The sequence below is a fragment of the Plasmodium chabaudi genome (genome assembly GCF_900002335.3).
Source record: "Plasmodium chabaudi chabaudi strain AS genome assembly, chromosome: 11".
NCBI lineage: Eukaryota > Apicomplexa > Aconoidasida > Haemosporida > Plasmodiidae > Plasmodium > Plasmodium chabaudi.
In genome coordinates this window covers 1,153,143-1,168,720 of record NC_030111.2, presented here as the reverse complement: position 1 = coordinate 1,168,720, position 15,578 = coordinate 1,153,143, and the positions used below count along the sequence as shown (strand labels likewise).

The 15,578-nt window shown below is 22.7% G+C and overlaps 5 protein-coding genes across 5 annotated transcripts; 1 reads left to right on the top strand and 4 right to left on the bottom strand.

Annotated features, from left to right (window-relative positions):
• Window positions 1-643: 643 nt before the first annotated feature.
• PCHAS_1132500 (DnaJ protein, putative) lies at window positions 644-1,945 on the bottom strand (the record flags this gene model as incomplete). The annotated part of the gene is made up of 7 exons (XM_016798661.1): window positions 644-668; window positions 749-788; window positions 888-937; window positions 1,098-1,246; window positions 1,331-1,494; window positions 1,599-1,754; window positions 1,924-1,945. The coding sequence occupies 7 exons, from the start codon at window positions 1,943-1,945 to the stop codon at window positions 644-646; spliced, it is 606 nt and encodes a 201-aa protein (XP_016654039.1).
• Window positions 1,946-4,030: 2,085 nt separating this feature from the next.
• Window positions 4,031-5,470, top strand: PCHAS_1132400 (regulator of chromosome condensation, putative; the record flags this gene model as incomplete). The annotated part of the gene is made up of 1 exon (XM_735258.2): window positions 4,031-5,470. The coding sequence occupies one exon, from the start codon at window positions 4,031-4,033 to the stop codon at window positions 5,468-5,470; it is 1,440 nt and encodes a 479-aa protein (XP_740351.2).
• Window positions 5,471-6,025: 555 nt separating this feature from the next.
• Window positions 6,026-6,724, bottom strand: PCHAS_1132300 (conserved Plasmodium protein, unknown function; the record flags this gene model as incomplete). The annotated part of the gene is made up of 2 exons (XM_733702.1): window positions 6,026-6,372; window positions 6,487-6,724. The coding sequence occupies 2 exons, from the start codon at window positions 6,722-6,724 to the stop codon at window positions 6,026-6,028; spliced, it is 585 nt and encodes a 194-aa protein (XP_738795.1).
• Window positions 6,725-7,802: 1,078 nt separating this feature from the next.
• PCHAS_1132200 (phosphatase 2A regulatory subunit-related protein, putative) lies at window positions 7,803-10,742 on the bottom strand (the record flags this gene model as incomplete). Its single annotated transcript, XM_736118.2, has 1 exon — window positions 7,803-10,742. One exon carries the CDS (start codon window positions 10,740-10,742, stop codon window positions 7,803-7,805), a length of 2,940 nt encoding a protein of 979 aa, XP_741211.2.
• A 1,553-nt stretch (window positions 10,743-12,295) lies between these two features.
• Window positions 12,296-13,787, bottom strand: PCHAS_1132100 (ubiquitin-conjugating enzyme E2, putative; the record flags this gene model as incomplete). Its single annotated transcript, XM_016798660.1, has 7 exons — window positions 12,296-12,361; window positions 12,511-12,555; window positions 12,668-12,722; window positions 12,848-12,917; window positions 13,075-13,225; window positions 13,382-13,555; window positions 13,740-13,787. 7 exons carry the CDS (start codon window positions 13,785-13,787, stop codon window positions 12,296-12,298), a joined length of 609 nt encoding a protein of 202 aa, XP_016654038.1.
• Between the last annotated feature and the right edge of the window lie 1,791 nt (window positions 13,788-15,578).

The window sequence follows — 15,578 nt, the reverse complement described above, 5'->3', positions numbered from 1 at the left end:
TTTTATTTCTATAACTATTTAAAATAATTGAAGGAAAATAAAACTGTTTCTTCCACAATATACATACTGCTCATATGTATGGTGTGTACATTTTTTACAATTTCTTTTGTTATACAAAAAATATAACTTTTCATATATGATAAGAATTAATGCAGAATTAAAAAACATACATATAATTAACAAAAAAAATGGAGGTAGTATATTATATTTCATTACTCTAATAAAATATTAATAAAAAATTGTTAATGTAGGCTCATAAAAAAATAATACACACAAAAAAAAATGAATTTAACAAAACATATTATATGAAAAAATGGATATACAAACAAACCTTCAGTATAATTATCCTAAAAGGGAAATACTGAATAATATGTATATATACTATGATGAGGTTGCATGAAAACAATATTTTAATTAAAAAAGTATACCCATAAATTAGATCTAAGAGAAGGAATATAAACAATATATAATATTTAAATTTTATATAATGCATATAATTAAAAAAGTGTATAAAATATAACTAAAAATGTTGAAAAAAATAATAATAAACAAATCATTTTCAATTCCAACTACGTCTGAAATAAGAGGTTCTTCTTGGGTTAATATGCTTGTACTGATTTATAAAAATGTTGTATATATTCTGTTAATACTTATCGAATTCAGATGCTCTAAATAAGAAAAAAATAAATTATAATGATAAAAATTATTTATTTATTATTTTTTTTTTGAATTTTGTTAATATTCCTACCTAAACTTCCTCCCATGGGTATCAATCAAAAAGGCTCTCCCTGTTTAAGACGTATTAATAATTGTATGAAATTATGTATGCATGTTATATTTAAAATGTATTTCAAAAAATTCATTATAATATCTTTTTTATTCAATACCATATGAGTCATAAATAAGTATTGGCTTTTCTTTAAAATAGCTCTTCAAACTATAAATAAAAAATAATATGGGATAATACTTCATTATTCATTGCCAATAAAATAGACAATCATGTAAAAAAATGTAAGCATATGAATGCATAGCATTAGTCCAAATGTGTATGTAATTTTATAAATTTTGATTATTTTATGGTGCTTGTTCTTTATTACATATATTGCTTGTAGACAACAAAAAGGAATATAACTGGAACCACAAATAGGGGACATAATTTAAACATTAAATTTATGTAAAAAAATTCCCTAGGATATTTATGAAAAATGTCGTTAATGCTGTAGCTGTAATTATTATTTGCATATCTCTGTAACATAAAAAAAAAACGAAAAAGAAATATATATTGTCTTGATGGTCTATTTAACAAATTAAAAAATGTTTATTATTTTACCGCATATTCATTGTGTTTTTCTTGTTTTGACATTCTACGAAATTCTTCATAAAATGCTCTATGGAAATCGCTGAATTCATTATAATTATTATAGCTTTTATTGTTTTTTATATTTTCAGAATTTCGTCTTTGATTATAACTATTTTCGTTATCATATAATTTTTCTATAAATCATGAGAAAGAATAAGCATATGAAAATATAAATGGCTATTGTCTGCTTGCTTTTAGTATGTGACATTATAAATATAAACACATTTTATGGGCTTACGTGAGTAATTGTCATTATATAGAGCTTGGTATGCTTCTTGAATTTGTTTAAATTTTGTTGTGGCATCAGGACTTTTATTTAAATCTGGGTGATATAATTTAACTTTTTTTAAGTATGCCTCACGAATTGTTTTTTTACAAGCGTTTGTTGTTACACCTATAATTAGAAAATTATTAAATGTGTTTTATAGGATATAACTATTTACTACTTAGTAATGGATATATAGAAAAGTAAATGTTCCACATATACTTATATATAATATGATTAAATAAAAATATTGGTAGGCCAATTAATTGCCTCATATATATTTCTTTTTCTCTTGTACCTAAAATTTTATGATAATTCATTTTTTTATTAAGTTAAAATCTGAAATGTATATTGTGATTTATATAAAATATTATCATAGTGAAAAATATTTCAATATAAATGTAGGGGATTCGTAGTTATATAACTACATTTTTTAAAGACTATTATGAATACTTTTTTTCGTAAAAGCCTGCATATAATTTTGTTCTTATATATGTATATATATTATATATAATATTATTGTCATATTTTTTTTATGTAAACATTATTTTTTTTTTTTTTTTTTTAATATTTTTGGAAACGAACAAAAGTGTATACTTTTCCCTAATACATATTATCTCATTTTTTTGAATATTTTTCCTTACACAATTAATTAAATTAATGTTTAAGAACTATTTGTTTTTTTATAAAACTTAATTATTTCAATGAAATATTTATTATTTACATTATATTTAGACAGAGTCAGTCGTTTTTTTCCATATTTTTTTCATCATGACGTTGAAAAAAAAATTATTTCCATATATCAATACATAATATATTTATATTTGAATATATAATGTGACTATATACCTATTCATATATAAATTAAAAACATATGAGAATAAATTAAGTAAAACTTTTTCCTAATAATTATTACTATCACAATTATTGCTTATTATATCGCATTTTTTATGTATGTGTATTTACTATATCTCTTATTGACAATCTCCAAAGTTTTATAGTTAAAATGGAAATTGTGTAAATTATTTGCATAAGAACAAATCGATTATTCTATTATTCATAAACAATAAAAAAAAAATAATCACGTTTTGTTTATTTTTTTCAATACCTATACTATCATTAATTAAATATATTTCATAATACCAAATAATTACTATGAGATAAAACTTATGACATTATTTACATTTACTATACATTCATTTATTTTCATTACACTTTAAAATTTTTATAATAATGATTAATACATATATATAGTTGCTTGTTAAAATATATATAGTATTTGTAAATCCATAATAACATCGAACCATACACCCCCCAATAAGCATGGCTGTATAACTAGATATTTACATTATTCCTTCTTTAATTGTAAATATTAAAATGAAAAAGAACACGATACATAAATTACAATTCTGATACAAAGTAACTTCTTAAAATAGATGTTAAATTTTGACAAAGTAAAACAAAATTCAAGCACATCAACAGAGTCCTAAAATAACAAAGACATAAACACATTTTGTAATAATATAATGCAACACAGTATTTTACGAAACATTTATATATTTTATTAAATATTGTAAACAAATTACATAAGTTATATTTCCGAACAAAGGGTTGGTTTAAAATAGCCATACATACTATACATGTGAAGAAAAAAAGGAAGTTGTAATTTTATAGAGGAATATAAATATATTATTTTCAAAGATATCCCAAAACAATAATTTTTCCGAATATAATAATTCCCAATATCAAAAATAAGGTAAATAAATTTTCATATAAATATAAAAAAATATATACATCATATATATGCACATGTCTTTGTATACAATATGGATGGTTAAACTGTTTTGTATTTTTTATTCTAAATTTATATTATTATTACTATTATTAATATTTTTTTCAATTTTTTTATGGAAAATTAGGAAAATTAGGAAAATTATTGTTTAAAAAAGGTGAATTATTTCCCACACACATACAAAAAATATATAGCTAAATATACACAATAATGCATGCATAATTCAAAGTGTATAAAGTAGGAAGCGAATATCAGGTGTATGTATTATGGTGTAGTAAATGAAAAGTTATAACATTTGTCATTTTATCGTAAAACAATTTCAATATATATTTTTTCTATTGTTTTTAATCGATTTGATAATTTTTTTTGAAGACACGCATATATAATAATACTATATTTGTTTGGTATATATTATGGGTGTATAAATATTTTTCTTTTAATATTCCTTCTTTACAATATCGCCGAAGTTGTTTGCAAAAAAATACATTAATTTTTTTAGTTTTTTTTACACCCCATAATTTGATTACTCATTTTATATGTACAAATATATATGCATGAAGCCGTAAAAAAAAAGTTATAATAATTACATATTGCATGTTTATGCTATTATAAGATGGCAAATTTTTTTAATATAAAAAAGTCCAAAGAAGAAAGTGTGGCACAGCCAAAATTAGTAACAAAAGCTATAATATCATCAAATTTTATTAATAAATTACCAAAATATGAAGACAAAAGAACAATAATATATTATTGGGGGAAGAGGGTAATAAATGAAAATGATGGGACACCCGAACATTTACCAACAATATATACAGAATTAAGTAATGTAAAAATTAATGAAATTAGCTGTAATAAAACATGTGCTTTATTTTTAAGTAATATTGGAAATATGTATTCTTTTGGTAAAGGATTACATGGGGAATTAGGACAAGGGAATTTAATTGTATATAACATGCAACCAACATTAATTGATTCAGTAACTAATATAAAACAAATTGCTTGTGGCTATAACCATTCCCTTTGTTTATCTAAAGACAATGTTCTTTATTCGTGGGGACATGGAAATTATAATGGGCTAAAATGCAATTATGATAAATTTGTTCCTACTGTTTTAAATATTATTAATAATGGAGATGCTATTGAAACAACACAAAATTTCTTATCTCATTTAATAACTGATTACGAAAAAAGTGAAAAAAAAAAAAAAAAATGCACACAAATATATGCAAAGTACAATCAAAGTATAGCAGTATGTGATAATAATACTTCCATGTATATATGGGGAGAAACATATAACAATTATTTGAAATACATGCCTACATTTTTTTATAAATTTGAATCATATCAAATCAAACAAATAGCGATGGGAAAAAATTTTGGAATTTTATTATTAACAAATGGTGAATTGTATGGATGGGGAGATGGAACTTATGGAGAACTAGGTCGACGTTCTTTTGATGATGAAGAAGGATATTATTTTATATATCCTGAACAATTAATATTAAGAGATGCTAATAATAAAAAATTACCTAATATTAATAAAATAAGTGCTGGAGCAAGACATGTTTTATTAATAACGGAAGATGAAAATGTATGGTCTTTTGGAGATAAGCTTTCAGGGCAATGTGGAGTTTCTGGATTTCAAAATATTGTTGGTACACCTAAATTTGTTGAGTTACATGAAAATAATCAAAAAGCAAAAAAGGTTTTTTGTGGGGAACGACATTCTGGGTGCATTAACAAATTAAATCAGCTTTATATGTGGGGTCATTCTGCTCACCATAAATTAATTTTTACAGCTAGCTCCGATTTTTTATTAAACCAAAATGCCCAACCTGGTATTTCTATACAATCAGGTTTAAAAAGTAAATTTAGCAAAGCAACATTAATTTATTCAATGTTACATCAAAAAGTTACTAATGCATATTTAGGTGAGGATTTTACTATTGTAGTTGTTGGAGGAGAGGTGACTAAAAATAAAAAAAGTGGAGACCAACATTCTGATAAAACATTTTATTCTATTCAGGAGGATAGCGCATATATATCAACCTAATTTTTTTTAGTTGCACTTTACATATCTCGTATGGGCAAACCACTTATAAGTTAATATTATAATAAGTGCCTGAATCCAGCGAATATATGTTTATAATAAACAATATATTAATTAATATGTATACTCCTGATTAATTCCATTTTTTTTTTTTGTCATGTTTCTATTATGTCTTTAATAAATATATATTTTGCTTTCCGTAAATAATTTAATTTTATAAATAGTATACTTTAATTACATTTGTTTATAAATCCAAAAATTTTCCCTTATTTTGTTTAGTTTTAATAAAATATGTAGACACAATTATTGATTTTTTTTTATATATTTTTTGAAATGAAATTCGATTTGTTTATATATTATTATTCTATATGCAATGTGTTTTTTGTAACTAAGCTTAAATGCAAAAAACATTTTATATTAAAGAGTAAAAAAGTATAATAAAAAATAAAAATAAATTAATTTACACTATTGTCTATTTTAAAAGTGGGAGACTATTTTTGCTTCGAATTAGCAAACTTCCGCAATACAAAAATATATATAATAAAAAGGATAGCTCCCCTAAATAATAGTTTCGTAAGATTGTACTTGTAACTTAAAATGTATAATAGAAAATATGGTGAGAATAAATTCCAAAAATGTTTCCCCCAATGGAAAATAGTTTAATATACTGTAATTAATTAATACCGATTTTACAATAAATGTATTACACCTTTTCGAAATAGCTATATTTGTTGTATGAATAATGTTCCCATATTTTATAAAAAATAAATACATTGTAAATACATTAATAATAACTTTTGCTGTACATAAAAATATAGTTAAAAGTATTGATGCAACTATTTCTTCTTCACTTACAACTTCGTCCCCTTTTATTAACAATAAAAAATCTATAAAAAAACTCAATACTAGAAATAAAAAATAAAAAATGAGTTATATATTTGTTCAAATTTATACACGATATATACACATTTAATATTTAACCGAAACTATTTATCATTATTTTTTGGATTTATCTTTACCCAAATTGATTGATGTGTAAAGGACAATAGAAAATGCTTCATAACACTCATGTTGAAAAATTATTGAAATAAGGAAAGATATAACGAAAAAATATAATAAAAAAATATCTACAAAATAAAAAATACTCCAAATAAATCTTAACGGGGTTTTGTATAACGGGGTAGGTCCACTAATTCTTCTTCGAAATACAGTTCCACGTATTTTTTCGTATAAACCAATATTGCCATAAATAGACATTTTATAATTATGCTATTTCTACTCCTCTATTTCTTTATTCGTTCGCACATTATATCTAGAAAATGTTATTATTGATCTGATTATATACGTAGACATACATATGCATATACATTTTGGGGTTTTACTTATTTTATTTTTTGTCCATAACTATATATATACACCTTTATTTTTCATGCTTTACATAATTTATTTATAAAATAATTTATGCAAAGATAAAAATAGGCGAATTATTTGAATTAAAAAAATCAATTTAATGTGCTAACACACATACAAGTTATATATATTACTTATAAAATATATACTACGAGTATTTTGAATATTGATGTTGTTTTTAGGCAATTAAACTTAAAAAAAAATACATAATAATAAATAATGATAAAACAAAAATATCGTAAAGCATATAGGAAAATATAAATTTTTTTTGAATATAAATGAAATATTAAGACTTAAAAAAATAAGTAACGAATAATAATATGCGTAGTACATATGTAGTACAAACTTAATCACGCATTATTATTATTGATAACTTTAAAATCACAAATAAAAAACAATTCTTACTTTTTAAAACATTACATTTATTTATTAATTAAACATACTGGAAAAAGCATACTCACACATTTATATAATGTGTATATATGCAATTGAATTTTTATAAAAAAAATATGACGTTTAAATAAAGGGTGTGCATTTTCGGGGACATAGCTTGAAATGCATAATTATATATATAGCCAAAGCGTGGCTTATTATATATTCCATTTCTTTATGTGTACCTTCATATATATTAATGTCTATGGAAAAAATTAATTAGAAAATAGCTTATCAAATAAGAAACAAATTAAACAATAAATAGGTGATAAAATCGGTACTAATTGGCTTTCCTCTATTTCGCATTTTTTTTTAATAATCATATTGTACTATCAATATTATTATTGGGAATACTTAAAAATATTTCGCAAAATTTAAGAGCATAAATGTGTGCGCCTTTTGTACGTCGTAATATTTTACTTTAATTTTTTAAGCTTATTGGGAAATAATTGAAAAAAAAAAATACTTCGCTCTGCAATTTTGTTAATTTTTATCAATCCGTACCAAGGGTATAAACGTTTTTAGAATCATAATTATCATAATTATCAAAAGTATCATAAAAACTTTCGTTTTCTATATAGCATAATTCGTCATATTTGATTTTGCAGAAAATTTCCCAAGGTGTCCATTGTGGATACTCAGTTTCAATTTGAAGTTCTTTATGAACATCTCTACTTTCCCATGCCAATAATTTTGATAAGCTTACTAAACATCCAAAAAATCGGGCAGCATATTTTTTATTTTTTTTTAAATCAGAAAGAGTAAAATTACCTTCAACTGTTGGTTGAATAGCATCATTCATTTGACATAGCCAATCCTCAAATTTGGGTTCTTCTAAATAATGAGATTTTAATCTTTCCATTTGAATATTAAAAAAAACTTTAATTTCATGATCTCTTATTACACAATCACCATCCAAGTCAATTAATTTAAACCAGAATTCGATTGATCTATTTGTTGTCATATCTTCGTAATTTGTTAAAAAATATATCCAATCATTTAGACACATATATTTTTGATTGGGTCCTCCTAATTTGATTGATATTCGTGACCATATCCTATTGACTATAAAATCATTTAAGGAATGATTATCAAATCGATATAAATCATTATCATCTATTAACATATCTTTGCAACTACTAGTTTGACAAAAAGTACAATAATATACATAAAAATGGGAATAACTAAAATATTGTTTAATATGTTGAACCCTTATTGAATCATCTAAAGAGCACCATATATGTGCCAAATTATGTTTTCGAAAATCGTTTAAATATATTTTATTTGTATCATTAATATCTATATGATAAAAAATTCGAACAATAACTGATTCTATATATCTTTCTAAAAACTCAGAATGCTCTAATAAAAAATGTAATGATTTATTTCTTTTTAATATTTCTCTTAAATATAAATCAAAATCTTTAAACTCTAAATAATCTTTATTAATATCACTTTTTATAGCATTAAAAAAATTTATAATAGAGCATTTTTTATAAGGTACATCAATATGTTCCTTATTTTTAGAGTTTGATATGCTTTCATCTGATATATCAATAGTATCATTTAATCTATCAGTTTCATAACTATTTATTTGGTTTCCTCCATTAGAATTTATACAATTAATATTATCTATTCCATTTTTATTTGCATCATCATTCTCATTGATGTGATTGCTATTTAGTCCTCCAATTCCTTTCAGTTTGCTTTCAAACAAAGCGACATACCACTGGTCATTGTAATAACTTGGATCATTTATTCCATCAATAAAACGATTAGAGAAATACTTTTGAACTTCTTGATATGTAACAAAATCTTTGTTTATTTTTTCGATTTTTGAAAATAATGTATGACTCATATATCTCCCTATTTTCAAAAAATCAACTACTATTAAATCTTCAAAATCTTCTAAATTCATTTTATTATTACATCGACTAAATATTTTTTTCAATTTCAAACTGGTGTCTTCGTTTATTTCTCTTCCAATTTTTATATTCGTTTTAGGAATTGAAATAATTATATGATTATTTTCATTGTTGTTTATATCATTTTTTGTAGATGATATTTCTGATGTCTTAAATTCGTTAGAACCCCTTTGATCATTCTCTAGATTCTTATTCATATTAATTGGAGAGATTTCTCTTTTCTCATATTTCATATTTGTTTTATTTCCTATATCTGTTCCAACAATATCTGTAACTTTACTGTTTCTTAAACTCATATTGATTATTCCATGATTTGTTTCTTTGTATTCCTCTTTTTTATGTACATCAAAATTCGGATCATGATTAATCAATTTATTTCGAAGTTGAATAGATATTTTATCATCAAATTTATGTTCAAACTGATCATTTATATAATTTTTTTTTTCATTTTTTTCAATACTCTCATTATTTGAGCTATGCATATTTTTTGAAGAATTTTGATTATTCATGCCATTTAACATATTCTTGTAACTTATTAATGGATCGCTTTCATCTTTTTTTTTAATTGTTATTGAATCTGTATGAAATTTATTTTCAGATTCATTTAGGATATTACGTTCATTATTATTGTGGATATCATTTTTTATATTTGGGCCTGTTCCAAAAATAGTGGACAATTTTCCTTTTGTCTCTAAGATATTCTGAGCCCCATTTTTAGACTCATCTAACCCAATTTCTGTTCTGTATCTTTTTACTGAATAACTATCAAATATATTTTTTCCATCGGTATTATTTATATTATCATTCATATTTTTAATTTCCTTTTTTTTTTCTTCATCGGTTAAAAGCTTTTTCATATTATTAAGATCATTCTTCATTTTATCATAAATTGTTTTTTCTGTTTCTTTTAAATATAGATTATCATTTTTTGTTTTATTGTTTCTATAGCATATTTTTATATCATCTGTTTCATTTTTCTCCATATTTTTAATTAATTTATTTTTTACACCTTCAAAATCGAATTTGTCTTCATCTCTTTTAATACCTATCCCATTTTCTAAAGACTCTTTTGTTGTTACTTTACTATTTTTTTGACTGTCATGATTAATGAAAGGATAATATTTTTCATCATATTCTTTATCGCTTTTAGAACTAGCATTTTCATAATTATTTTTAGCATGATGTACAAGAGGTATTATATCAGCATTTATTGAGTTTTCAGAATTCGCTTTTGCTATAACTAATTGATCATCTAGCCAACTATCAAATCCTACTGAATCTTCATTTAGTTTTCTTTTCATATTTTGTATAAATATCCATACATTTTCATCCATTAAAAATTTACGCATTAATTCACTTTTAAAAATCAAACTTGTCAATGCTTTCATCTCATTTATTTCATTTGCTTTTTTTGAAGGTCCAGAAATATTTTCTTTGAAATGTGAATTGGCTTTTTCATTTATCGTCAATTCATTTTTGATAAAGTTATTTAAGTTCATCATTTTCATTAACTTTATTTATTCTTCGATTTTTTAAACTTGTTTTTTTCAAATCGAGTCTATGTCTATTTCGTGTTTGCATTTATTTGCTCCTTCTTCTTTACCTTTTCTTATTAAGCATCATTTCATATGCTATTTTATAAATTTAATAACAGTACTATGTTTATACACATTGAAAATCATGCGTACAAACATATTTTTGTGTATTCTTTTCAAAGTAATAAATAATACCCATATTCTTTACATATTTAAAAGGCTTAATTACCCACCTATTCTTCTATAAAAAAAAAGGGGGTATTCGTTTTTTTTTTATTTTTTAAATAAGTAACTAATCATGCAAATATATTATCATGAATAAATATTCACATATACATATTCGCATTACTATAATGATTATGCTTAATAGTATGTCGAAATTTTTTATTTTTGTTAAAGGAGGGTAAAATAAACCAGTAAGGTCACTTACAATTTCGAAAAATATTAATACTTACTATTATATAAAAATAAAAAAAATAAAAATAGTAAAAAAATATAACAAAATAATCTCAATGTGTATTAAAATAGAACATGCGTAATAAAAAAAATTATTATTATTCGATCATTGCTTATGTTTTTATTCAATACTTGGTAACTTAAATTAGGAGTAGGAAAATATTTTTATGCCCTTTTAAAGAGATAAAAAATATGCACATAATTATATACTATATAAAAAAAAGGAAAGAAAAATATACACATATATTATGTATATATTTATAATAAAAATAAAGGGAAATATCTTAATTTATTAGCAAAAGAATTTCAATATAGGTACATATATTTGTAAATGCAAATAATATACTTTTATATACCCATGCACAAATTCAAGGTTTTTTTCCAAATTCTCCATATTTTGGGAGATTAAAAAAAATAACCAAAATAATATAATATATTAAATAAAATAATATTTTATGTGTGTAAGTATATATACACACATATATGTGTATAATACTTATGCATTCACTAAAGCCAGCTAATCTCATATTTATTCCTATTTTTTTTGCTTTATTTCATGTTAATAACCTTTTAATATAACACAAAATATGGTAGTTTTAAAACACCGATTTTACAATAACAATTGATATCTCATTATGTATTTGTATTTACAATAATTTTAATAAAAGCATAAGGGTGGTACTAATTTTATGTACAAAGCAACATTTATAAAATGGAGAAAAATGGGCTTGGATTTGTTTACAATATAATTAAGAACATTTCTTTATTTCCTTTATATACTATTTAAAAGTTTGTTAAAGAAATATTTTTTATTTAATTTTAAAACAATTTTATAGGGGGAAAAAGAAATACAAATATTTAAATAAAACTGATAAACAAAAAATTAGAGCTTAAAAAATACACATAATATATACATATATAGGTACCAAATCATGATGTTTACATTTAAAAAAAAAAACGGAATAAAAAGAAAATAAAATCATTCTACCGTAACTTAATTTGATCATACATTTCTTTGTGTATAAAATATTTTTATTAAAATGTATAATATAAAAATAAGTAAATGAGAATTAAGAATTTTCTAATAAAGTGTTTAATGCCAAGGTCTCATTCCAGTTTGCTTTTATTAAGGCATTCTATAAATGTGAAAAAAAAAAAAAATATGAAAATAATTTATCATGAGAAATGCTCGAAAAAAATATCGAAATTACAACAGTTAAATATACACTATTATGCTCAAACAGTATAATTATTTGCATTTATATTTTTATTATTTTTTAAGAACCTTAGCTTGGTCTTCGGTAAATCCCATTTCAGTAATTTTCTTAATCTGAACAAAATAGACAAGTGGCATAATAAAAATGTATGTAAAATTATAACCATCTTCAAAAAAAAGATGATTCAATATTTATTCATAATTATTTTATATTTTCATTTCTTACAATAACTTCATGAGACTCTTCTTTTGGAGCTGTTGCAAATGTTTTAGTCCATACACTACGAAAATGGAAATGCAAAATATAAAATTAATGTATTGTCACATATAGATATATGCTATGTAATTAAAATGTGTGAGAATACATATAGACTTTATATTATCAAAAATTTTAATATGTTGAAACCTTGCAGTTTTAAGAAAGAGGGAATGATTCTCTTTGTACATTTTTGCAACTTCTGCATCTTGAGGATCATCTAAAAAATAAAAATATTGGCAAATTAAAATATGTCTATAAATATTACTTAAACATTATTAGGCATGTTTTACCCTCTTAAAAAATTATATAGATCAAAAGAAAAGAAAAAATATAAGGACACAAATATATACATATATGTGCATATGTGTATATACCTGGTTGAGGATCAGAAAGGAGGGCTTGAATTGACAATAGAGCGGTTCTAATTGTTAATGCAGGGCTCCACTCATTTTTTAGAACATCTAAGCATATAGCACCAGTTTGACTTGAAATATTAGGGTGCCATATTTTAGTAACAAATTTAATCTAAAATATACAAATAGGAGAAAGCATGTATATACACATACATAAACAAGTATGTATTATTATATACGTGTACAAATTATAAATATAATTAGATTTGTACATGCACAATTCATATAATATATGTACTATGCCAATTTTGTATATTTTGTTACGAACTTTAGGTGGATTATATGGATAATCATTAGGTATCGTTATGGCTAGAGTAAAATGGCCACCTTCATATGGCGTCCCTTCTGGACCCTTTATAAATCCAACCCATTCAAAAAAATTCGAATCCTTTATGTGGGCATTTATTTCTTGAACATCTTCATTTTCAATGTCTTTTAATTCCTATTTAATTATAATAACATGCATTAATATGCATATAATATTTTTGTCGATTTTAAATAATTGTTATTATCAAATATGTATTAATATATATATGTAGGTACGGTTGGGCTAGGGCATATATGCAAATTATTGTGAATAGATAAATAATACAATTCTATAAGCTTGGCTAGCTTTCTTTCGTTACCTTTTGTAATCTCAACAACTCTTTTGAACTTCTCGATGATGAACACATTTTTGAATTATTTAAGTGCAGACGTACCCATATGTATATATTACAAAAAACAATTTATGTAATATATATATTTTTTGAATAAGGTGAAATTATAAATCTTCTCAACAAGCCTCTTTAATAGTATAGAAGTTTATATTTGCACACAAATGATATTTTAAAAATGTTGGAAACAATAATGGTTGAATAATATTTATTATCCTTTTCACTTTCTATTTTAACTTATTCGTATAAATAAATATTTTACACATATAAATATGTATAATTATATTATGCCAAAAATAAAAAATGGAAGGAACAGCTTGAAAATATGCATAAAGGGATAATTGTGATATGCATACATATGCACGATTTGTTTAAACTTATAAAATATTAATAATAAATAAGTAATATAAAAAAAAGGAATAAAAAGGATATTATATATTTCATATAGTCTGAGGATTTTAATTTTTAAAGTAAAATAAAATATAATTAAAACAAAAAGAGTATTCGATAAATCGTGATGTGATAAACTAAAGAGAAAAAAGAAAAATAAAAGGTGATAAGAATTAGCATACGGCAATAAAAATTTATTAAAATGCAATAAAAAATAAAAAATATAAAATAAAAAATAAATATAAGCGTGAAACTGGTGAAGCTCAAAGGTATTTTAGCACTCACAATATACATTCTTGAAGTTGTATATTATTATATATAAAAATAAATACATTTTTTTTTAATATATCTTATAATTTTTCAATTTAATATTTTGGCATTTTATTATATAAAGTATTTAATATATATTTTTAATTTCTTATTATTGGAAACTAAGAGAGGGAAAATACATTAAGGGAAAATAATACGTAAAAGCCATTCTAAAAAATTATATAACTTCCTAGCTAATAATAATTAAATCCAAATAAAATTGGCATTCACGTGTGTGTGGTAAAGAGAATAAATATGTAGTATTACGATATAATTCATAATATAGGTATCCTGTATTTATGTGTAGAATTAAATATAACAATGTATTTATTTCCATATGCTTATTATATAGAAAGGCTATAAAGGGAATATAATCATAGTGGTATAGAGCCATTAATAATTACAAAAGGTGTGAATATACAAGAGAAAAATTTTAAATATTCACAATAAATATTTTTAAAAATATCTTAAATGAACATATTTTAATACATTTTTATTTCAACCTTTTAGTAAAGAAAAAATTGTCACATGTGGTGTTTATAAATAAGACCCTTTATCACGTTCATATTACATTCTTAATTTTTTTCCACTCCTTAGCTTTATTCATTGTTTAAGACACACTTAAATTTTGATTATATAAAAAAGTAACTTATTATAAGTTATTTTTTAACTATATCAATATGAATGATAATAGAAATTACTAGCCCATCCAAAATATACTACTATATGCATAAAACAGTTTTAATGAGAATGGGAAAGACAGATAATTTTAATTTCAAGAGGTTATTCAAAATTTTATAAAAAATTATATAAATTGATATATATTGATGGTGCTTGGAAAAAATTATAAGAGCCAAAGAAAACGATACCAATAATATTTCTTATATCATATTTTATTCCCCCTATATTTTTTTAATGACCCTTTACCCTCTTTAAAAAATAATTTGCTTAATATGCAAAATAAACAATATATATTTTTTTCATTTTAGAATATACAAAGGGCAAATATTAAATGAATATAAGCTAATTGGTGTGTAAAACATAGCATCAACATTTTTTATTTTATCATTAAAATGTAGTTCCGTTGTTTTCCTATTTTTTTTGTCTCAT